At 42.6% G+C, this 25222-nt stretch overlaps 1 protein-coding gene across 8 annotated transcripts in view; it reads left to right on the top strand.

Annotated features, from left to right (window-relative positions):
- Window positions 1-9965, top strand: part of IQSEC1 (IQ motif and Sec7 domain ArfGEF 1) — a 291177-nt gene extending 281212 nt beyond the window's left edge. For 7 of the 8 annotated variants that reach the window (XM_058844751.1, XM_058844749.1, XM_058844752.1 and 4 more), the window contains 2 exons: window positions 3986-4035; window positions 5419-9965. In XM_058844751.1, coding sequence (XP_058700734.1) covers window positions 3986-4035; window positions 5419-5841 — 473 coding nt within the window. In that variant the 3' untranslated portion in view covers window positions 5842-9965. The remainder of the gene's footprint in view (window positions 1-3985; window positions 4036-5418) is intronic. The other variant, XM_058844756.1, reaches the window with a different exon arrangement.
- Window positions 9966-25222: the final 15257 nt, after the last annotated feature.

Raw genomic sequence — 25222 nt, 5'->3', positions numbered from 1 at the left:
GAAGGGAAATGTGACTGAACAGCATTTGGCTCCACACATACTTGACAGAGCCATTTAGGAAAACAGTCCATTGCTGTGCCCCAAACATCCCAGTAAATGGAGGCTGGGGAAAGTGACTTTAGATTTCTCTCAGTGACGATTCGGAAGCTTCTGAGATCTGACAGATGCTGACACCCTAACTGATTCTGCCTCCTAAGCAGGAAATGCACAGAAAAACAGGATTTCTCCATCAGGAATCCTTTCCTCAGGGTGCTTCCATGCCTTTGCCTCAACTGTGGCATAAGAGCCTTTCCAGCTGTGGAAAGGGTGTGCTGAGGATCTCTTCATTTTGAGAGATGCTGTTGTTCCTTGTGAATTGACAGGTTTTTCCATGGAATAAAAAACAGAATGTGGCATCCAAGTTTTCCAAGATGTGCATATGTCAAAAATATTTAGAGCTTTACTTTTCTTTAAAGAGAAATGTATCGATTTTATTGCACATTCTTGGGCTATAGTCAAGGAAGAACTGAATTTATTTGTTCCAGGCTTTGAAATTCTTAATTTGTATAAAAATATTGGAAGCTAGATTAATTCTAATGCATCTAAAGCTATGTTTTGTGAGTTTAGAGAAAGATTGGAAAAGTGAGATGTCCCTCATGGCCACTGTTCCACAGGAAGAAGTATTTGGTCACTAAAGCGGAGCAGGAAGTATTGGACTGGTTGTGTTTCCTATTCTGTTTCTCTCCCACTTTTCTGGACTGATTTTAGGTTCTTTAATGTAAATTCTAGCCACTTTGAGTTGCCGGGGGAGCCAGTGCTTTTACATTGAGTTTACAGTGGAATTCAAACTTTATTCCCACATTCCTAACCTGTAAGGTGTGAATAGTATTTACACACTGAACTGGTTTAAAAATTGCATTTTTCTTGTTTGCCCCAGTATTCCACAACTGGCACAGCCAGGTAGTACTGCCCAAGTGAGGGTGGTACAGTGGCACCTGGGTTTGTCTAAAACACCCACAGACAAAAAGCTTACTTCAAAACCAAACCAAACCAGAAAGTATCTCCAGGATTAAAATAATTCTATTGCAGTGTGAGATCTTAAGACTGCACGTGTTTTACACAGAAAACAAGATGAAAATATGAAGGTGACAGAGTCCTTTCCCCCTCTAAAGTGGTGTCTCTAATGATGGGAGAGAGTAATTTAATTTAAAACTTTTATCCAAATCTTTTTCCCCAAGACACACGAAACCAGATCATAATACAGAGTTTAGCTATCAATTTTCTCACTGGCCCAGAAGAGTTTCAAGAACTACAGAGCAGCAGTGAGAAATATTTCCATGTACTCAGCTGATCTGCAGCCTGAGCTGTGAGATCACCACACATCGTGTGATGTGTCCTGCATACAACTGTTCTGCAAGGTGCAATGGCTTTTATTAATAAAGCTCAATTTTCTTTTGGCATAGTTAAGTTTGTAAAAATCTTGTAATCACTTAATATTTCTACTATAAATTTGAAATATTCTTGTCCCCATATAATGCATGTTCATATATGGCACATATACTTGTGTAAGTTAAAGATGTTTCTAACAAGGAATATTCATATAGGTTACAATAATCAATAAGGCTTAATTAATTGAAATTTAATTTTATAAAATGAAGCCCACTCTAACAGCCTTAAAAAATTAAAAGCATAAAAAATTAAAGCATAATGCAATATATAATTAAGCAAAACAAATCAGATTCAATAAATACCATGTTGCTTTATACGACAGCTGCTAATTATTCTGCCAGTACATGCTTAGATGCAATTCTAGTTGAGAGTCACCATTTCCCCGAGATGCATGTGAAGGCTGGAGCTCTAGGGAGGCATTTCTGGAATGGGAAGTCATCCCAAAGACCAGGGAATGCTCTGGAATAAACACATATTGGCAAGGGGAATGCTGCAGGGGATTTACTGAGTAGCTTCCCTATCACACTGCATGTCAGCACTGAATTGGGTTCAGTTTGTGTTTAAGAAAATGAACAAAGCCTCTGTACAGTGATAGTGCCCATCTGAGGGAAATTACAGATATTTTAAGTAGGATTTTTCTGTTTGTTCTTGGCTTTGCAAATACTACTCTGCCCTGAAGTTATTCTGAGCAAAATTCCATCTGTCGCTCTCTGTCTGTATTTACTGTGTCCATGGTTATTTGATCAGACTGTGACTCCTGCCATATGCAAAAGGCATTAGATTGTTGTGTTTTCCTTCATTTTTGGCCACATTTAATGCCCTGTGTCAGCTCTGTCTTATTTGCAACCCTGACTGCTAATTTCCAAGGTGGCTGCCTCAGTGTGTTTGCATCAGCAAGCAAGAGTGATTGGAGTGTTAATCAGTACTAATCCCGTTATCAGAGCAGAAAAATATCAAAGCCTGACTAGGAGTCAAAATAAGGGATTATCAAACCCAGTTTTTCTTGGAGGGATCATAAGACAGTACAGCTCTGGTTTGGCTGAGGCTAAAACTGCAGGGGGAGATGAAGCAGTGAGCTTTTGAAAGAGCCAGACCAGGGAAATTATTCCAAATCCTGATGACAAGTTAAGCACAACACCTTGACCACAAATGCCTTCACCTCAATTTAATGTCACTGCAGAGGGGTTTGCACTGGGGAGCAACTCTTTAGAAGAGGGGAAATGTTCCAGTAGCTTGGAACTGTAGTTCTTAAGAGAAACTTGTTTCTTTGGGGCAGTGTCCTGTGACCAACCAGGTCAGTGTTATGCTTATAAGTCCAGCAGGCGGTAGTTTTTGTTCATACTGATCCTTTGGGTAGTCTGAATTGTCCTGTGAGCAGATCCAGTGCTCTCTAGTTCTGATCCCAGATGCTTTTGGGGTGTCTGTGGTGAGACTACATCATTAATTGGTTCAGTGATGCTGGAATCCTCACATTCCAAACCACCACACCACCACCTCTCAGAGTAGAAGATCCTGAAGGCAACAATGCGCCAATGCAGGGTGGAGATTCTCTTTGATACTTGGCCTTGCAGGAAAGCAAGGAGAGAGTGCTGATAAGGCTTTGGTTTCTAAAGCCCTGTGGATTTTAGGGAAGCTCTGAGCACCTGAGGGTTCATCAAAGCTCATCTTTGTTTCTACACCCTGCCAGGAAAGTATTCTGAAACTTCTCAAAGCAAAGCTCCACAAGCTATCTTCTAAAAATCTCCATTTCCACTGCAGCCAGATGCTATTTTCTCTGCTGTGAAATGAGAAAAAAAATCTGGGATCCTGTGTCCTATACAGCCACTGAGGTTTTCTGGCTCTTTAGGCAAACAGTCTGGAGTTTCATGTGTGGGTTTAGGCAAATGTCTTTGCAGTTTCAGACTGTTGGAGTACAAACCCAACACACTTAAAGCACTGCACAGCTAAACAAACAAAATCTAGCCATAATGTCAAGACAGATTACAGATTTACTGATCAAAAATTAAGTTTAGTTTTTTTAAAACCTCATGAAAAAAGATTGTATGAAATCCACTGAGGTTCAAAGCTGAATTTGAAATTATAAAATTGATGAAGTGATGAAACTGATGAAGTGATAAAACCATTGCCCCTCATAGTGCCCCACACTGAAGTTCAGAATATTGCAACATTAAATTTTGCATTTAAGTTAATGCCACCCCACATATCTCAATGTTTAAATAAAAAAAACCTTAATGGCCAATTAGATTCGAGGAAATCAAAGCATTCAAAGTCATTGCTGCTCAGCATCACAACCACAGCACTAAACCCAGCTGCTCAAACACACCTACTTCAAGAATTGTGCAAATCTACAAAAAGAGGTCACGCCCCGCTCATGTGAGTCAATTCCCAACAACAACCCTCCAAATTAGCACTCAACCCCTAAAACCCCAGGCAGGTGCAGAGTTGCTGTCCCTGCTGGCCCTAAAGCTGTGGGGTTGTGTGGCCGGTGTGGGGCCGCGGCTCTTGGGCGCCGGTTGTGTCGCAGTCTCTAATCTCTGCTGTTGCATGTCCTGGGCAGGCAAGCGTGGGCGACGCAGCAGTGCAGGATCGCTAGACAGCAATATGGAAGTAAGTAGGAAGTTCCTGATGTCTAGCTGGATGTGATGATGTGCATTTCAAACCTTTCTTTTATATACATACATATTTTTTTGCTCTTTTTTTCTTCTAACATATATATATATATATATATATATAAAACCTGCCTGCCACGAATAAAATGCATGCCTAGGCTACTCACTGTATTCTTCCAGCTTAGAAAGCACTGACAGCTTGTTTTAGAGCAATGCCATTTTTGGTTTGAGCTAACTTTGTTCCCTTTGTTCCTGCAAGCATGGTTAAATGGATATGATGTGTCCTTTTGCCACCATTTCAGTCTGGTCCCAGCTTAAAAGCCCACTTGCTCTTTGTTACCAAGTACACTGTTCTTGCTGTTTGATATTTAGCTACAACTATTGACTGTCATGCTCAACCATCCCCATTGCTTATTTTCGAGTTCAATTGCTAAATGTATGTAGTCATGACACCATGGAATTGCACAGATAGGGCATGGGAGGATAAAAAAAGTATTCAGATAGGTGAATACAATGTGGATTTCATGAGATTTCATTCATCTTCAAACCATTTATATATACTGTTCATGTCTCTGAATTCAGCTTGCAGATTTTTTTTTTTTTTTTTTTTTTGTGTTTGCTTTAGGTAGATTGCAGTTTAAATCTAGAACACTTTGCTTAAGTACTGTCATGTCCCGTAACACTTTAAAGATACAAACCCCAAACTTCCAGCAACTAAATTCCAGGCTAAATAATATAGAATGTTGGACCATAGGTCAGAATAATACAAGCACATAGAAATCTTAGTGGCAAAAACAGTATGGTTCCATTTAACACAAAAGATAGAGGTAGGCCTGAGAAGCAGCACTGTCATGTATAGTAGTGTAAAACTACTATAAATAAAGATTTAAATACCATTTTAAAAGTCTGAACTGTAAGTGTAATATTTGCTGCTATATATTTTAACTGTTTAGGTCAAAATTAATGTAGCTTTATTTTGTGTGTCTGTGTGTGTATGTGTGTGTGTGTGTAGTAAAAAAAACAAGTATGGTATTTTTTGCAGTATTTCAAAATGTCTTTTTCCTTTAAAAACACACTCGTAGGTCTTATACCATGTTACTCTTCCGTGACATTTTTTTAAATTTAAAGTCATAACTTTTGATGTCAAAGTACTGAGAGACAATCACTCAATGCTTAACATCCCCTAAAAAGGGCATGAGTGCCCCATTGGCAACTTAGGGAAGGTGGAGAGAAAATTTTCTCTAGAACTCTTTAACATAATCCACCCAAGTGAACCCTAAAGGAGGAGTTTGTGGGTCAGTGTGAACTTTTTTTAATTTTTTTTTTCTGAACATTTCAATACTTTTTTTTTAATTTTTATTTTCTATTAATTTCTTTTTAGGGGTCCATCATTAGCAGTCCTCACATGCGCCGAAGAGCTACATCAACCCGAGAGTGTCCATCTCGCCCTCACCAGACTATGCCCAACTCCTCCTCACTCCTAGGCTCCCTCTTTGGTAGCAAGAGGGGCAAAGCCCTGTCCCAGAGCCACACGGCCCCGCTGCAGGCGGAGGGCGCGGCCCCGCACCCGCACCATGCACAGTACTGCCACCAGAACCCACCGCCCTACCACCACCACCACCACTTCCATCCGCCCCCGCACCCGCACCCGCACCCATACCACCAGCACGGCCACAGCCACAGCCACGGCCCCTACCTGCCCCATGGCCACGGGCCGCACCACGCCCCGCACCACCACGGGCCGCCACCGCCCGCCGCCTCCAGCACCAAGCCCAAACACAGCGGCATCAGCACCATTGTCTAGGCTAAAGGCCCTTCTTATGACTCTCGTTTTAAACACAGCTGCAGAGGCACTTGCAGGAAGCGACAAATCACACTGTCAGTTTTTACCTAGGCCGTTCCAAGCTTAAAGGCTTGTTGTTACTAAATAATTCCAGTTAGCCCAGGCCATACTGGTTTTACTTATCTGCTGGATAGATGTTCACCACCATCCAGTTAGTTCGTATTTACAAATTTGCCTTGAAAACATGCTGCTTGCTGAATCTGAGGAAAGCTACCTTTTACATCAAACCCCTGGACAATTTTACACACATAATGAGAATATAGCCTATGGAAAAAAAACAGGGAAAAAAGTGAGACAGAACCAAGTGTTGCATTCTTGCTCTTTTATTCTCAATGGGCAAAAAACCTAAGTAGACCTGATATGGTTGATGAAAGTACGTAAGTAAACTTTATATAATATAAATGTATACATATAAATATAAATATATATATACTGTATAGTTAACATAGTGCTTGGAAAGAAATTTTTTCAGTCCACAAAACTAGCAATATAGACTTTACAAGGAATTCCACTTACTTGATAGGACAGCATAATAGATGAATAGCATATGAAAGAGTAGACCAAAAACATTAAAGGTTAGAAACTAATTTCAAACATTTCAATATTTTCATCACAAGTCCCCTGGACTTGTTAAGATTTCTAAGCTATCATTACTAAATGTGCCAAGTAACATAGCATTTAAATGTTGTAGTCCAGTACTGCTTTGTATAAATCCTTATTTTATTAATACGATGATATCATACATAATCAGTATTAGAGCTGCTCTGCTATTTCAGGTAAGCAAACTCATTAAGATGCAGTAATTATTCCATAGCAATGGAGGGTGCCCACTTACCAGGGGGCACCTCCAAGCATTGGTCACACAAGTTCTTAGACACTTTAAAGGCTGTGATAACTGTGAATTTACATGATCCACGTTTTTTTGTAAGCATATGGATTGAACAAGCACACGGGAAGAGTTCTGCCAGGTGCATGTAAACACTGCAAAAACATTCATCTCAAAGGTGAACATGGCAAACCTCCATCCTTCTCAGCTACCTTGGTTCCTGTTTACCATAATTTCTCATTTTTCCACCCAGTGAAGCTGAATTCTAGTCCAGAGTGGAAGTGCTTTAAAACTTGAAGGTTTGTTTAGGAATTTAGTATAGGGTATATATATATATATATACATATATATATATATATATGTGTGTGTGTATATATATATAAAAGTATGTAATTCCATGTAGCCATGTGCTAGCAACGAAGTGGCTTTACCATTTTTACTCATCACATTTGTTAGTTTGAAGCACCCCGCACTCAGCAGGCTGAGTTCATGCTCAAACCCTCACTTCCATAGTCCAGTTAGTTGCAAGACATCACATAAAAATAGGCTGTGCTGTTGTTGCTTATGTGTTGTAACCAAACCATTTGCAAATCTCTCTACAATTTGTATCTCGAAATCCTGTACAAAGTTATCCATGGCACCTACTTTGTAGTTTCAGCACTTTGAGCCACTGCAAGGACTTAACACCTAAACAGTAGAGACAAAGGAATCACAACTGCAAAACTGTACCAGCGTAAAAGCAAACCTTGAAGAGGACGAGCAAAAAGTTCCAGTAAGAGATGGGTAAAAGTAGTCACAGCTCCAACCAGTCGGGTTTCTATGTAACAGTAATAAAAGTGTCCCAAATTAGGAGGACATGGGAGCAACAGAGTGACTTGTCATGTTGGCTTGCTTGTGGCATCTCTATGTGGGGAGGATGGGAGAGGTTCAGTCATTTTTTTCCCTTTCATACCATGGACACCACAATACCAGCAAAACTGCAAACTGAGCACTTTGTTCACCTCCACAGAGAGCAAATGCAGCAATCTAGAGTTTAGCCTTGTTTCCAGCAGTCCACGTTTGTTTCACATATGTGCAATATGTTTTCCCCTTCTGCTCCTTCTCCTCGGAATGGTCTCCATGAAAAGAAAACAAGTGATTATTATTTTTCTGTATCACTCATTCTATTCTAAATTCTGCGGCTTACCTTAAGAGGGCTCATCTGGGTCCCCTGAGGCTCTGTTCCTCGCAGTTTAAAAAATATATACTGTTCTTATAAGGGAAAGTAGAACTGTCTGCATGTCATCTAATGTTATTAGTGTGAGGCTACACTCTACATACTGTATAATTGCAAAATATATCAGTGTTACTGTTGAGATTAGTTGAAGTGATAACATATTTCAATATGTAGACTTTTCTTCATACATCTGTACCAATAGTAGAGTCTAACTGTAATTTATAGGTTGTTCCAGAAAAGATAAAGAACCACTTAGGTGCAGACATCTCTCAGAAACTGCATCTTTTCATTAAGAGGTGAGAAAGCTCCTCTTCACTGGGTGACAGAGTCTGTACTTGTTTCAGATGCAGAGGCATAATGGAAGTAAAATTCTGTATATGGAATAAAGGCAGAATATGCAGTAGCAGTGGAGAGGAAAATCTGACTCACTGTGTCGATTAACACTGAAGATGTTAAATCTCCCAAATATGCATTTGCTTTATGTTTAAAAAACCCTTTCATTCATTTAAATTAGAGTTACATATAAATATTCTGTACTTAAACAGTAAGCCACAGTTTTATTGCCTGACCACTGATTTTCCATGTGCAATCAATGCATTTGTGAGCCAAAGTGTTGAGGAGATGTCACAAACATGCATGCACAGAAACATTTCCAGGTGGTTCCACGGACACTGGGGAGGAAGCTGTGCCTGCCCTGGGCATGCAGGGAGTGTGAAATCACAGATCATTTGGAAGCTGGTTAGAAACTAAAACTGGTCACAGAGAGCACACAAGGATTTGGAAACTGTTCTTTCAAGCCAAGGAGGAGAAACAGTGGACATGACTTTTTTTTTCCCCCCTAGTTTTATTCTGTTTCTTAGACTGCGTGTTTCTGTCTACTCCAGCCAAACAAACTGTCTTGGTGTCAGCACAAGTCTCCAGACCTTTGCTGCCCCTCTGATTCCATCCTTGATTAACAATTGCTTAAAGTGGTATGGGTCATGCCAAGAATAGGAGAATTCCAGCATTTAACACATGGGGTTAAGAAAATGAATTAAAATTAATTCTTCAGCCTGCAGGCAGGAGTAGAATTGAGAGGGTTTTTTTTCTCAGATGCCATTGCCAATTACAAAGTGGTACAGAACTGCACAGAGTGACCGTGGTTCTCTCTTCCCATAAACGATGTGGCAAAACAGTAATGCTGATTTGAACAAATGAAAGGGAAATGTAAAGAATGATGGTGTGGCAGCAAAAAAAAACCCATCTTTTCTGGGACAACAATCAAATATATATTTGGGGTTTTTATTTTTTTAAGTTAAGAATGAAATATAAAACAATGTAAAAAACCAAAAAATCTAAGTTCATCCTAATATAATGTGCGTCTTGTATTGCTAAAAAAAAAAAGTCTAACATACAGTGTAGAATGATTTTCCCATCATGTACTGCATGCAGCAGAAGCCTCTTGTTTCTTGATAAAATGAGCTGAAAGACAGTCAGCAGATATTTAAACACTGAATCTCTAGATGTTGACTTGCTGTTCCATATGAAGCTGTGTGTGTTTTCTGCAGTTAAGCATGCATTTTGCTGTTCCCTTGTAAAATACCACTGCACTTCTTGCCTGCAAAATGAATTCTTGTGTATATATTTCAAAGAAAAGTGGAACCAATAGTAAGATTCAATTTGAAAAAGAGAAAAGGGGGTGGTGAAAATGGGACCAGTAAGGGGACTAGAGAATTCTCTAAATTGTACATAGTGTGTAAATTAGCATTACTGTAAGTCTGCAGTCACTTTGAGGTTACCTATCTCCTGCTAGGAACTTAAATCAGCTTTGAGTTGTATTAAACTGTTAGAATTAGGTCTTGAATGCAGACTGTTAAAGACTTCAAAAATCATTATGCTTACAAGAAGCTTCTGTTCTGGGGAGGCTCGAGACCTTTTGTAACTGGGGAAGAAAGGAGTGCTTTCATTTTAATATGCATTCTGTTTGTAAGTAGTAACAGACCCTATTGATGTAAAACTATAACTGTGATCATGTGGAAAAATCAAATAAATCATTTAAAACTCCTTGTTTCTCATTTTGTGTAATCCAACAGTTTCATATCTGAAATTATATCATATACAACTCTTCATATCTGAAATTAAGGAAATTCCTTCCAATGGTATCCTGGCCCAGCTGAGGCAGTGGGATTTCTGCTCACTTCAGAGGGGCCAGGAACTGAAGATCAGGTGCTGGAGGTCGTGAGTGGAGTCTGACTCCTTCTTATTCAACTTGGATTGGTGTGGTGATGCTGTAATAAATTTAGTTCTAGAGTCACTAAAGAGCAATGAATCCAATAGCCAGGTGTGCAGACAGGGAAACAATCCAGTGCCTAGATGTGCAGAAAGACAGGGAGACAGCGATTCCAGCGCCCAGATGTGCAGACAGGGAGGTACTGCACAGGCCTTGGTGGACAATTCCCAAACCCCTTGAGCCCTGGACAGTGCTGACAGCTTTCAGACCTTCTGGCCCAGGACCTGTGTGTCCAGCTGACCCCAGGTGGCCTCAGGAGTTCCTGTCCAGCGCACTTCTGCCCTGCCTGAAGAGAGCCCCATTTGTCCTTGCCCTGGCCCAAGTCCTGGGCTGCTCCATGGAACATCTCCAGGAACTGGCAGTGCCTCTTTGTCCACAGGCAGGGGGCCCCAGCCCCCTCATCCCATCACTAAGTACTGCCCAGTTACTCCTGGTCCTCTCTGTTGTGTGTCTCAGTTTCCAGCCCAGAAGGCTCCTTTGCTACACATGGCCTTCCCAGTATTTGAATTGCATCCTGCAGTTACACTTTGATAAGCACCTGTGGGATATTCCATTGTGTTCTGGCCTTGGTGCATTTCCAGCATTTCCAGGGGATTGTAATGTGTCTGTAAAGCCTGGCCAAGCTAATGCTCAGCTGTAAATTAAACTAAACACTGTGTTTGCTTCTGTTTTCTATTTTAGGAGAATCTTGAATTATTTTGTGGGAATAGTCAACTATGACCTCTTTCTGGAGGGCTGTAATTTCAGGATGTGCATCTTTATCAATGATTCTTTTTTTTTTTTTTTTTTTTTTGATAGGTAAGTACCCATTCACAATCATCCCCTGTGCCACCTCTGAGCTGTGGGACCCCTTAGAAGGTGACCAGTGCTTTGGTACCACAGAAACATCCTCTAGTGGAAGTAGAAGAATTTGCAGAGCTGTTCTTCACTGATACTTCTATTCCTGGTTTAGAAATTAGGATTTGTAGAATTTTAATACATTTTGAGAAGACAAGAGGTCCACATGTGGCAGTGCACAAGAATGAGTTGTCATGCAATAAGTAACTTCTCAAGCTCTTCTAGATAGCAACTTTTTACCAACAGGTTCTTTTCCAAGTATTTTCTGTATTTATTTTTTTGTTTGTTTGTTAAAATAAAGAAATGCAAGATTAAAAGGATGGAAAAACAAAACAAAAAACTTTAAATGTTTTATCTGTATTTTTCTGCAGATTTTTGTTGACTTAACAATCGATGAATTCTAATGTGCTGGTTTTGCATTGATTGACATTTGGGGAAGAAGTAAGAGACCACCCACAGAAGTGATTTCTCTGAGAAAATGTGCTGGGAGCTTCCTCTGTGCCAAGGAAAGGCCAATAGCTGGTTACTTCTGAGAATTGACAACTTGTTAGGCCATTTAGAAGTTAGATCCGCCTCTGTGAGTTCCACACAATAATACAATAAAATATCCCCTTTAATTCATGAGAGAGTATAAAGAAATAAAGTATTCAAACTGTGACTGTGAACAGAAACATTAATAAAGCCAAGCAAATGTTAAAGTAGCTGTGATCCCATAAAAAACTTAAACAAAAGAAGAAAGTGAAAACCTTTTGCCCCCAGGGAGAGAAAAAGTTCTTTCCCTGTTCCCAAATAACCACAGAAACCAAAAAAACCCACAAAAACCTTTATCTTTAAACAACTCATCCTTTAAATAATACTCCATAACTTCATAGCCCATAAACATAGTTGTAGAAAGGCTATAAAAATAAGAAAAATTTTACAATTGTAGAACTTTTTCCAAGTAGCTGCTATTTGTAAAAATAACCATGAGAGAACTGTTTCTTACAAAGGAATCTCCATAACATAGCAAGAAAAAACTCCTCTCACTATAAAAACTGACAAAAGATTATTATATAATTGGTAATTGATTGTCTCTCTGTCATCAGCTGAAAAAAAAAAGTTAAGCAAAGAGAAAAAAAGTGTTCTAAAAGTTTTATTCTAATTCTGCTTATTCTTTTAGTTCTCTCAGTAAAGTTTCTTTATACCTTTTAAAGTTTAAGCGTGTTTTACCCTTCTCCTAATCCATGTCTCACAGCAAAAAATAAGTACACTAGTAATTTTTAGCCAGCACTAAAATCCACCACACTATGTAGTGCATTAGCCAAAAAATTCAAATTAGCAAATCTAAACCACTACAAAAGTATTTTTTGTATTTTTTTGGTTGAAATAAAGAAATGCAAGATTAAAAGGACAGGAAAACAAAGAACTTTAAATGTTTTATCTGTATCTTTCTTCAGACTTTTGTTGACTTAATCAATGAATTCTACTTAATGATCTTTTTTCAGTTGGCCTTAATGATTGTTTTTCATTCCGTTTCATAAAAACAGGTATGGTATTTTAGCATATATTTATTTTATTTTAATAGCTGTGCAGTGTTTTATTCATATTCAGCCTGTGTTACAGCTGCATTAAATATACCTTTTCCAAAGGAATCTTTCTGGATTTTTCCCCTACTTGATGATTTTTGCTGCTATATTTTGTTAACCAAAAATTCCTGGAAGAGAACATTGCACAACCAACTAATAGAAATATCTGAACCACACAAATATTTAATTTTATATTTTTTTTTTTAGTAGGCCTTCTTTCTGTTTCCTATTATTTCAAGAATTAAAGCTAAATCCTGTATTACTCAGCAAAACTAAATCAACTACAGGATGAGGCTGGTCATGAAAGTTAGGAAAAGCTTAAATTAATATTTCTGCTGGACGTACTTCCTCAGTTAAGCAAGACTTAAATGAAAGTTGTGTGGGTGATGCTGGCTTGAAGCCATCATTTTTTTCAAATATTTGGGTTTATCATTTTTGCTATGTGAATAAATTCATATTTTTAGAGATAAAATGAAAAAAAAATCCCCTTTATTTAGCATTTTTGCAGTAACTGAGATGTGAAATTAGCAGCATGGTTCATGAGACACAGCAGCTGAAAGCAGCCACAGGAGTGTGCAATTCATCAGCTCTGCTGGGAAATGACACCACTGGAGTTTTCACTTATTTTTCATACTTTGACACAGTCCTTTAGACAGGTCTGTGTAATGAGCAAAGCAAAAATAATCTGTCTTTAATAAGATGAGCAGGGGAAATTCATTCCAAGGCAAATGAAATGTTAGGAGTGCATGAAGGGAATGTCATTTCTCTGCAGCTTCTCAGCTCCGCTACAACTCAATGCCTTGTTTCTGATGAGGAAATGGGCCCTGGGTTTGTGTCGTGCAGCTTTCTGGGCTGTTGCAATATTCTATGACCCTGTATATATGTATATATATATACACACCTGTCTATACATTAGTAGTGAACCACAGGGGACGTGTCCTGAACAATTCCTCTGACTGCAGGAATTTGAAATGACTTTGAAAAAAAAGCTAGTGAAAAAGCACTGGTATTTTGGGTTATCTGTTTCTCTTCCCAGATGTGAAAAGGGAGAAACAGATACCTCACTTGGGATGGAGCAAGTTATTGGACTAATAATTATTAATGAAATGTTCCTTCTCTCCAACATTAGAGTGTAATGAAGTTAATTTTGGTAAAGAGGTTCCTTGACCCATTTCCCTTCTGTCTTCATTAACAGTGCCAAGATGTGCTTTATACATTGCTTGGCCTATTTTCCCATGCTTGAAAAATTAAATCTTATTTGGCTGTTAAAAAAAATTATAATGTGAAATAAAATACAAAATACTTCAAAATGTGGGACAATTTAGTGTTTTTTTTCAGTCTGACATGGCAGAGCTGATGGACAATTTCCCTGCAAGTGCCACCTGAAGTTGTGAGGAATACATTTCACTAACAGAATGTCTCTATTTTTCAGGTGGCTTCTTAGATGGCCACAGTCCAGTCAGTGTGGATGGACAACAGCTTGGACAAATTTATGTATGTATTTACACAGTGACCATGTTAACAACTGTGATTCAAACAGATCACACCACTTCCACAGCACATAACCAGGAGCAAAAGTGGAAATACCAATTCCTGCTCTCATCTTTCCCAGGATTTCATTTGTGAACCTTAAAAATCTCTTAAAAAGTATTTCGAGCCAGAAAGTGATGCAATGAGCATATCATCATGTGCCTGTGGGAAAGACAATTATCAATGTCAAGTGCAAAACTTTCATACCATCTGTCAGGTTGAAAAAGAGCAAACAATGATTGCATAAAGAGAGGAGGAATTTTATGTATTTTCCTGGAAGTGCTGCAAAGCCTTGTGAATGTTTCTGTAAAGTAATTTAGTGACACTTTTTCTATGTCTTTTCTATACTTTTCTACTTTTTCTGTAAATATCTATGTCTCAAAGAGCTAAATGTTATCAGGTCATTTTATTACTGAACACCAGTATTTAAGTAGCTGCTTGTTGTGTTCCAGGGCAGCAGGATCATATCCAGGGAAGCTACAGTTACCAGTGACCTAGATGGGACTCAAACGAGATGGGCTTCTGCTCAGGAAACCATTTATTCAGCACATGAACAAACTCGGCTTAGATCCAGAGACACAGAGCCCCAAACAGAGGCAGGGAGATGGGTTTTGTGGGACAGAATCAGGGTGGAGTTTAAGGTCGGGGTCTAATAGGAACACAGCCAGGGAGAAACTCCGTGGGCTGCCACCCCACGAGTGTCTGGGGTGGGGCAACTTTTCCAGGGCTTACAGGGCCCATCCCCTGAGGCAGAGGGATGGAATCCACACTTCCCAGGCTTTAAAGCCACACCTCTCACTTTAACAATGCTTATTTGAAACTAAATCTTTGCATCCCTGGGTGGGAGGGGGGCACCTCGCAACTCCCCCTGTTTTTTTATTAAAATTTTATTAGGAGCTTAGAATGTTTATAAAACTTATACTATAGAAAATCCAACCCCCCCACAAAGTACCTGCCTTGCTTTGTGGGACACTAAAAACACTAGCACCCAACAACAAAACATATTAAGCAAACAAGCGCAAACAAAATTAGAAACAAACACTTAGATATTGTACAACAGCTGGACAAATTAAGCAGTGGTGGTAGTTAATACAAACGTAAAGGTTTTTTAGTTCAGTCTCTTCCAGTTCTTGATTTTCTTTTAGGAAGGGGTCAGTTCTTTTATCTCCTCTTACAAAGGGGCAGAGTTCTTAGTGTTCAGCCTCAGATCCTGTCCTGAAGATATGAACGTCGCCACTTCATGGGTTGATGATGAAGTGGAGGCCTTTGGAGCTCGGGTTACAGTTTTGCCTTTCCCAGAGGGGGTGTTACCCACGATGGAAAAGGCACAGCCCCCAGAGGTGGAGCATCCTGAGAAGGGTGGAACCGGAGGAGGAGTGAGTTACTAAGGGGAAGGGAGGGCTTAGGGGTCAGGAAAGAAGGAGTAAGGCAGGAAAAAGGGATCCCAGACCATGGGGTCAGCGCTATCTTGGGAAGGGGGGTCTGGGACAGGATATTTTCATTTTCCTGGACAGGGAACAAGGAATGTGGAAAGACAGGGGGTGAAGGAGGACATGGAACGGCGGGCAGATGGCAGCAGACCCGCATCACTCTGGACGTTCTCCATCCCTTGCCTGCCTTCAGGAAAAGGGGGATGGGGTGGCAGAGACACACATGGGTGAGGGGGAGTCAGCAGCAGCCCCGAGCCATCCAGGCATTTTTCACCCTTTGTACTGCCCTTAGGAACAAAGGAGAGGGGAAGATATGGGGAGGTATACACTAAAAAAAAAAAAGAGGGACTTCACAGAAGCTAGCAAACTGTCCACCGGAAGAGCCAATACCACCCATATCATCTGTTATAAATGCAAAGGCAAATTCGTGATATGAATTGAAAAAGAGAAATTTATTAATAAACAACAACAAGCGAAACAGCGATAAAAACCCACAATAAAAAAGATCAGCGCAGCGCTGGGTGGACAGGGTCTACACCAGAGGTATAGGTTTCCCAAATCCACGATTGAGGGTTCCCAAGCCTCGGTTTTTATAGGGATTTTCTGTCCTTAGGCGAAAATTCCAAGCAGGTTCCATTCACCAAGTGTCCTTGATTGTCCAGTGAATGGATTTCCTGACATGGAATAACGACATTAACCGGTGTCCGGACAGAATCTCCTCATATGTAAAGGAGATTCTGTATGTATTGCAACGTTAGGTTTTCATGGCAGGGCGGTGGAATCCGGGCTGGTGCCGATGGATATCTCGGCCGTGCTTTTCCCCTTTGTCCTTCCTGATTGCCTTTTCAACACCGGGATGTTCAGGTCTGGCAAGGCCTATCTTTTGGAGCTTGTCTTTCTTTCGTTGATCAGTTTGTTCCCTACAGGAATCTGCAGGGCGTTGCTCGGGTCCGGAGGCAGATAATTTCCCCGAGCCAGCTCCATTGTCGTCTTGATGGTCCGTGTCCTGTCTGTTTGTTCGAGTTGATGGGCCTGCCTGAGTTCGTTATCTGGGTGTTGTTGGCAATCAGTGGTTTTTCGGAGAGAACCCCGTTCCGCTCTGAGGAGAGGCCTTTTTACATTTCATATTTTTATGTCATTGCAAACACATTTGTCTTATTTATAAACTTCGAATTTTTAATACAAACAATAATTTATTACATCATCCATACTGTTCCTATCATCCATAGAAGTCTTTCCCATGTATAAAAAAAAGAAAACCATCCATAATACATCTTGTTGGGTGATGGTAGGTGTTTATCCCATCACCTGGTCTTGGTCCTCCCCTGTAAGCCCTTTTCTGCCATGCCTTTGAGGCACTCTGAACGTGGCCCTCCTGCCAGGTACTCGAGTCCTCCTTTTTAAGGTGGGAGTCTTGCCAGCTGTCAAGCCATCAGCGGGGCACTTATGGGGTGTCCGTGGAGCTGGTGGTGCTGTTCTCCTGGTGCCTCACTGGCTGCCCATATTTTCCACCATTTGTTGCCGTCCAGGGCTGCAGGATCAGGTCCAGGGAAGGTACAGTTGCTGGTGACCGGCATGGGACTCCAGCAAGATGGGCTCTGCTCAGGAAACCATTTATTAAGCACAGGAACAAACTCAGATGCAGTGACACAGAGCCCCAAACAGAGGCAGGGAGATGGGTTTTGTGGGACAGAACCAGGGTGGAGTTTAAGGTCAGGGACTAATAGGGACAGAACAAGGGAGAATCCTCAGGGGCTCAAACCCAATCAGAACACCCTGGACTGCCTCCCCACAAAGGGTCCAGGGTGGGGCAATTCTTCCTTGACTCAGGGGCCCATCCCCTGAGGCAGAGGAATGGAATTCAGACTTCCTGGGCCTTAAAGCTACTCACTTTAACAATGCTTATCTGAAACTAAATCTTTGCCTCCCTGGGCAGGGGGCATCTCACAGCTGCTGGAAAAATATGGAAGAACAAAAAGGAAACTGAAGGGTAATTTTATTGTAGTCTTTTACTGATCTCTACTTCTCTTGCATTAATTCCTTCTCAGGCAGAAATTCTGTGTGGAATGGGCTGAAACGGACATCACTGTGGGAGTTGTGGTTGTTCACAAAATGTCCCTTATGAGGAGCTGTAACAGCTGAGGGATTAGCTGGCCCAGGAAGGGAATTTGAAGTGATGGGAACACATGGAATAAAAGTGGGGAAATGAAAAGGCTGGGCATGTTGCTGAAGCAGAAGGCAAAAATACTGATTTTTTTTTTTCCCACTAGATTTTGCAGTTCTGTGCAAGGCAGTTTGAAGATATATCAGGTCAGGATGGGGGGTTTCTGCAGAGAACCACAGCTGCCAGGCGTGTGATTTCAGCTGTGGTTACACACAGCACTGGAAGGGTTGCATGGATGGGACAAAATCTGAAGTGTAGCACCATTGGTGCCAGTGCAGGAGCAGAGGACTCTGTGCCAGTGATGGTCTGCCTGCAGTTTCATGCTGTGGGTGTGATATCACCCCCTGTGACTGGAAAAACTCCAGGTGTTTATTTAGGATATGCTCACAGTGCTATCCTCCTGTTGAATGAACACTAAGGGTGGGGTGTGCTGGCTGCTGCTTCAGTTCTTTTGAACTTCCTGATGAGGCAGCTTTTCCCTGTGCTTCCCAACTGCCCAGTCTTGTTTTTCACTGTTTGGATCATTTTCTTCAAGAAGTTTTTACCGTGCTCTCTTTATCCTTTCTTTCAAGCTGCCACGTCACCCCTACATCACCAGGACCTGCCTGACTTGTCTCAAAAGATGGCCTCAGTTTAGCCCTTTCATCCCTTATATTCAGTCTGGGAGGTGTTGTGACACCTACACCTCTCCTGACCCCAGGACAGTGTCTTCTGCCCAGAGCTGTGTCCTAGTTTAGGGCAAATTAGGGAGGAAAACTCCAAATGGGGATTTCCCCAGGGAAATGCCCCTCTTCACTTTCTGGTCCGGGAAAAGAAAGAAAAAAAATTCTTTGGAGAGAAGTGGAAAAAGCTGTTTATTTAACAGAAATTGAGTAATATTAAATAATAATAAAACCTCTTGCTGTTCGATGGGATGGCAAGTCTAGGAAGAAAAGTCCTTTTCATGTGGTGTAGCTCGGCTCGCTCAGGTTCTTATCAGTCCCTCCGGCGCTGGAAAAGTGCCAAAGCCCAGGCCCCGGTGGGCCACAGGCGTGAGCTCCCGGGGTTTGGCTGGGTGTTCAGTCCAGAGCAGGCTTGCACAGATCCAGGAAAAAAAGGAAAAAACAAAGGTCCGGGGAACTCTTCTGCCTCAGCTAGCTAAAACTAACTAAAAGCCAGGGAGAAGCTCTGTCCCGCTGTCTGTCTGTGCTGCAGACAACACAGTCCAGGAGCGAGATGTGTGGGAGTTATATTTTCTTTAACACAAACTGTGGCTTCTTCTACCCCCCTCTCTTGCTCTCAGAGTCAGTCTTAAAGGTGCAGAACTTAATATATAACATAAACCAGACGATTGGGGATACCAGTATCATAAAGTCACCCCAGGACATTCCACCCCTTATCCCCATATCGTCAACTTATTATCAAAATTAATATATATATATTTTAACTCTACAACACATACATTATATACAGACAAGGGAATTAATTCATGATCTTCACCCAACCATCAGATCCCCCTGAGGTACACATTGTGTTGTTCCATCTTTCCACATTATCCACCATGTGCAACCCGGTCCCTGAGCAAAAACAACCCCACAAATGGGTTTGTCTGCACTCGAAGTAGAATTGATCCAAACTGTCTTTCCTAACAAACCTCTGAGGTGTACTGCTGGGACTTTGTCTCCGTCTACTATATGTAGGGTCTCGGATTGGGCTGGTCCTGCTCGGTTGGTGGAACCTCGGGTGTTAACTATCCAGGTGGCCTTTGCTAGATGCTGCTCCCAATTTTTGAAAGATCCCCCACCCAACGCTTTCAAGGTAGTCTTTAACAGTCCATTGTACCTCTCCACCTTCCCTGCAGCCGGTGCATGGTAGGGGATATGGTACACCCACTCAATGCCATGTTCCCTAGCCCAGGTGTTTATAAGGTTATTCTTGAAATGAGTCCCATTGTCTGACTCAATTCTCTCAGGGGTGCCATGCCTCCAAAGGACCTGCTTTTCAAGTCCCAGGATGGTGTTTCGGGCTGTAGCATGAGGCACAGGGTAGGTTTCCAACCATCCAGTGGTGGCCTCTACCATTGTGAGCACGTAGCGCTTGCCTTGGCGGGTTTGGGGCAGTGTGATGTAGTCAATCTGCCAGGCCTCTCCATACTTGTATCTGGACCACCGCCCACCGTACCAGAGGGGCTTCAACCGCTTGGCCTGCTTGATCGTGACACACATCTCACAGTCATGGATAACCTGAGAAATACTGTCCATGGACAGGTCCACCCTTCGGTTTCGTGCCCACTTATAGGTGGCATCTCTACCCTGATGACCTGAGGCGTCATGGGCCCATCGAGCTAGGAACAACTCTCCCTTGTGTTGCCAATCTAAATCTGTCTTTGACACCTCTATCTTTGCAGCCTGATCTACCTGCTCATTGTTTCGGTGCTCTTCATTAGCTCTACTCTTGGGAACATGGGCATCTACATGACGGACCCTCACAGACAGTTTCTCTACCCTGGTGGCGATGTCTTTCCACTCATCAGCAGCCCAGATTGGCTTTCCTCTGCGTTGCCAGTTGGCCCTTTTCCACTTTTCCAGCCATCCCCACAGAGCATTGGCTACCATCCATGAATCAGTGTATAGGTAGAGTTTTGGCCACTTCTCTCTTTCAGCAATATCCAGGGCCAGTTGAACAGCTTTGAGTTCAGCAAGTTGGCTTGATCCACCTTCTCCTTCAGTGGCCTCTGCGACCTGTCGTGTGGGGCTCCATACGGCTGCTTTCCACTTCCGGTTCATCCCTACGATGCGACAGGAACCATCAGTGAACAGAGCATAGCGTGTTTCTTCTGCTGGAAGCTGGTTATATGGTGGAGCTTCTTCAGCCCGTGTCACTTGTTCCTGCTCCTCTTCATCAGTGAGACCAAAGTTTTCACCTTCCGGCCAATTTGTAATTATCTCCAAAATCCCAGGGCGATTTGGGTTTCCAATACGGGCGCGCTGTGTGATGAGGGCGATCCACTTGCTCCATGTAGCGTCGGTGGCGTGGTGGGTAGAGGGAACCTTTCCTTTAAACATCCACCCCAGCACTGGCAGTCGGGGTGCCAGGAGGAGTTGTGCTTCTGTGCCAATCACTTCTGAGGCGGCTTGAACTCCTTCATAGGCAGCTAAGATTTCCTTCTCTGTGGGAGTGTAGTTGGCTTCGGACCCTCTGTAGCTTCGGCTCCAGAATCCCAGTGGTCAGCCTCGAGTCTCCCCAGGCACTTTCTGCCAAAGGCTCCAGGACAGACCATGGCTCCCGGCTGCAGAGTAAAGCACGTTCTTCACATCTGGTCCTGTTCTGACTGGGCCAAGGGCTACTGCATGAGCAATCTCCTTTTTGATCTGAGCAAAGGCTTGTTGTTGTTCAGGGCCCCACTGGAAAGTGTTCTTTTTGCGGGTGACCAGGTAAAGAGGGCTCACAATCTGGCTGTACTCAGGAATGTGCATCCTCCAAAAACCTATGGCACCTAGGAAAGCTTGTGTTTCCTTCTTGTTGGCTGGTGGAGACATTGCTGTGATCTTGTTGATGACATCAGTAGGAATCCGACGCCGTCCATCTTGCCACTTTACCCCCAAGAACTGAATTTCACGAGCTGGTCCCTTAACTTTGCTCTTCTTGATGGCAAAACCGGCTTTCAGGAGAACCTGGATGATTTTCTCTCCTTTCTCAAAGACCTCTTCAGCCGTCTTTCCCCAAACAATGATGTCATCAATGTACTGCAGATGTTCTGGAGCCTCACCCTTTTCCAGAGCAGCCTGGATCAGTCCATGGCAAATGGTGGGGCTGTGCTTCCACCCCTGGGGCAGTCGGTTCCAGGTGTACTGCACTCCCCTCCAGGTGAAGGCAAACTGAGGCCTGCATTCTGCTGCCAGGGGAATGGAGAAAAATGCATTGGCAATGTCAATAGTGGCGTACCACTTTGCTGCTTTGGACTCCAGCTCGTACTGGAGCTCCAGCATGTCCGGCATGGCAGCGCTCAGCGGTGGAGTCACTTCATTTAATGCACGATAGTCTACAGTCAGTCTCCATTCTCCTCCAGATATTTCCCTACTTCATCTGGGTTCTGAATTTGTTCACGTGAAAATTCCCAGGCTGGGGGATCAGAAAATTCCTTCAGAGTTCGGCCAATTCTGTCCCATTCTCTACACCACTCAGGATTTCTCACACCTGAGTCTACTTCTGGGGCAGGGGTCTCATTGGCTCTTCTGGATATCTCAGCCCTCATTCTAGAGAAGTTGCAGACCATATAGAGGAAGCTTAACAGCTGAACTAACAAGAAAGTGGTATCCTTAACACTCAGGGGAAACTGGATATTCTCAAAGAGGGACATAACAGATTCAAAGGAGAAGAAGGAAAGAAAAGGCTGAAAAGCCTCATCCCCTGCTCTTCCTCTAACAAACTGGGTACAATTACTAATAAACTCCCAAAATGTGCTACTGGGACTGGGAGGCAGGGTCGGGCGAAGAAACCATAAGCCAAACATACCTGACAGAAACTTCAGTAGTTCTATAAACTTCTTATAAATCATTATCACTGAGCCCAGCACAATAACCATTCTAATCCGTGCCCCTCTACTGGGAAAGAGGGCAAAGACAGGTATTAAAACCTCAAAAACTTTTAGGGACCAGATCCACATGAAGGCTTCCATCCCGAGAGATATTATGTATCCAAGCAACATGGCTACTGACTGCTTTATCCCAATACAGAATAAATACAACCAACAATCAGTACAGGTTTTTCCACTTTCTCTTGCCCCTGTTCGTTGGGCGCCAAAAACTGTATTTGTCCTAGTTTAGGGCAAATTAGGGAGGAAAACTCCAAATGGGGATTTCCCCAGGGAAATGCCCCTCTTCACTTTCTGGTCCGGGAAAAGAAAGAAAAAAAATTCTTTGGAGAGAAGTGGAAAAAGCTGTTTATTTAACAGAAATTGAGTAATATTAAATAATAATAAAACCTCTTGCTGTTCGATGGGATGGCAAGTCTAGGAAGAAAAGTCCTTTTCATGTGGTGTAGCTCGGCTCGCTCAGGTTCTTATCAGTCCCTCCGGCGCTGGAAAAGTGCCAAAGCCCAGGCCCCGGTGGGCCACAGGCGTGAGCTCCCGGGGTTTGGCTGGGTGTTCAGTCCAGAGCAGGCTTGCACAGATCCAGGAAAAAAAGGAAAAAACAAAGGTCCGGGGAACTCTTCTGCCTCAGCTAGCTAAAACTTACTAAAAGCCAGGGAGAAGCTCTGTCCCGCTGTCTGTCTGTGCTGCAGACAACACAGTCCAGGAGCGAGATGTGTGGGAGTTATATTTTCTTTAACACAAACTGCGGCTTCTTCTACCCCCCTCTCTTGCTCTCAGAGTCAGTCTTAAAGGTGCAGAACTTAATATATAACATAAACCAAACGATTGGGGATACCAGTATCATAAAGTCACCCTAAGACAAGCTAGAACGTGGCACTGCTGTGGCAGTGCCACCCAGGTCCCCTCAGAGCGACATTGTGTGGCTCTGCCCCATTAACCTCACATGTCATGAGGCTGAGGTTTTTCCCCTTCTATCCATAGCATCAACCACTTGTGGATACCCTATAGAGACCCTGACATCTCATCACTGCATCCCAAAGATTGGAAAGTGCTCCACTCAGCTCAGCGTTCCTCACCCATTGTTTTCTGGCAGGAGTAGACATCACCTCTTGCTTTTCCACCCTTCAAAACAGAAGCAGGACAATGTTACTCAACCATAGCTGAGCACATCCTTACCTTTTCCTGTCCCCTCACTTAGCCCTTCCTGTTCCCTAGTTGCAGTACAGTTGAGAGGCAACCAACATGGCAATTTATTTGGATTACAAGATTAAAGGATTTTAATTTTATAAGTCATAAGTAAAAGAAGCAAAATAAGAGAGTTCATTAAGCCTGTGTTTACTTGTTCTTTTTGTAAATGCCATTTTGTCACATTCTGCAGTTCCACGCAGACCAAAGCAAAATGAGGGCAGGTGGACACGGAGATGCCTGAAAATGACAAAGTAGCAGCAGCCTTTGAGGGGCTTATTTTATTTGAAAGAAATAGTTCAAATAAATTAATTCTACCCTTGAGTAAATAAAGTTTAGCACACAGAAAGCCCTTCTGTGTGGGTGAGCACCAGTCCCAGCCACCTGCAGGTGAGGCAGCAGCTGTGGGATGATGAGGCCACAAACCTGACTGTGCCCTCTCGTACAAAGGGGCAGCAGTGACTGCTTCTCAAGCAGATTTCAGGTTGCAGGTGTAATAAATAAATTCATGCTAAAGTTATAATCTTGTCTGATAAGAATCCTAGCGTATTTCCAGGAAACCTTCTCTGATGAGATTATGGCGATATGCAGCAAGGCCAACATGAATATTGCAAGAAGCATATTTCCAAGAAACCTCCATCTGATAAGATTATAACTCATGAATATTCATCTGCAAGAAGTGTATTTCCAAGAAACCCGACAAGATTACAACATATACACCCAAAACAACATGAATATTTGTCTGCAAGAAGCATATTCCAAGAAACCCCCGAAGAGCCTGAAAACATAAAAAGCACCCTGAGACAGTTGCAGTTTGTGAAGCATGGTGAAGCGATGCTAGCAAGCCCCTCCCTGCGTCACTTGATGCTGTTCGCCTGGTACAGCATCGAATTGAATTTTGCTTGTGGCTTTTTAGGATTGTATTTTTTAATAAATTCTTCTTATTAATCAAGTTGGCCGCTCATAAATAACACAGGCCAGGAGAGCTGCTCCTTTTAAAAGGCCCATATTAAAAAGACAGCTCTGGGGTGGGGCCCGAGGGGTTGCACACGCCAGCACTGCTCCCCTGGACGAAGGCAGAGCATTCGTGCAGCTTTGTCACTAGCGCAGAACGGAGCCTTCCTTCCTTCCTCCCGGGAGTCCCTAGGAAAACTGCTCCTCCGCCTCGTTGTCCAGGGGGGTCACTCTTTTCCAGTTGGGTCATGACGATACCTTTTAAGCAGGCTCAGATGGTGTAGGAAGATGGTCTTCTTTCTTAGCTTGCCGGGATATGTCCTTTTGGTCCTTTATTTTCCTGTTGGCTTGTAGTCATTAGGGGGTTTTGTCTCCCAGCAGCACTAAGTCCAACCTTGTTTGCACACAGCCTCGGGCGCCATTTCGGGGCGCAGTGGAGGCACTACCCGAAGCGAAGGGGATAAAATGTAGAAGAAAAGTAACCAGGGGTAAGGCAGGGAGAAAGCGACGGGGGTAAAGGCACTAAAAAAACTTGAAAAACCAATCAAACAAATATCGACAGTGAATAACTTTGGTTCAACAACAGTATTTCTCATAGGGTAACCGGCTCAGTAATCTCACACGGGTATGGCACTTGGGTTTTTAAAAAAGACAAAACCTCCTGCCAGAGAGATAGCAGGGGAAAGCGAAGGAGGAAAGGGAATGCATGGTGCAGGGCAGCAGAGCACAGTGGTCTGTCTTTGGCACTCATTTATGTGTGGAAAGGGCTGCAGGAACTGCCGGCACCACCCTG

Source organism: Poecile atricapillus, chromosome 9 (genome assembly GCF_030490865.1).
Source record: "Poecile atricapillus isolate bPoeAtr1 chromosome 9, bPoeAtr1.hap1, whole genome shotgun sequence".
NCBI lineage: Eukaryota > Metazoa > Chordata > Aves > Passeriformes > Paridae > Poecile > Poecile atricapillus.
The sequence above is the reverse complement of the archived record's forward strand: the minus strand, read 5'-3'. Positions and strand labels throughout refer to the sequence as shown.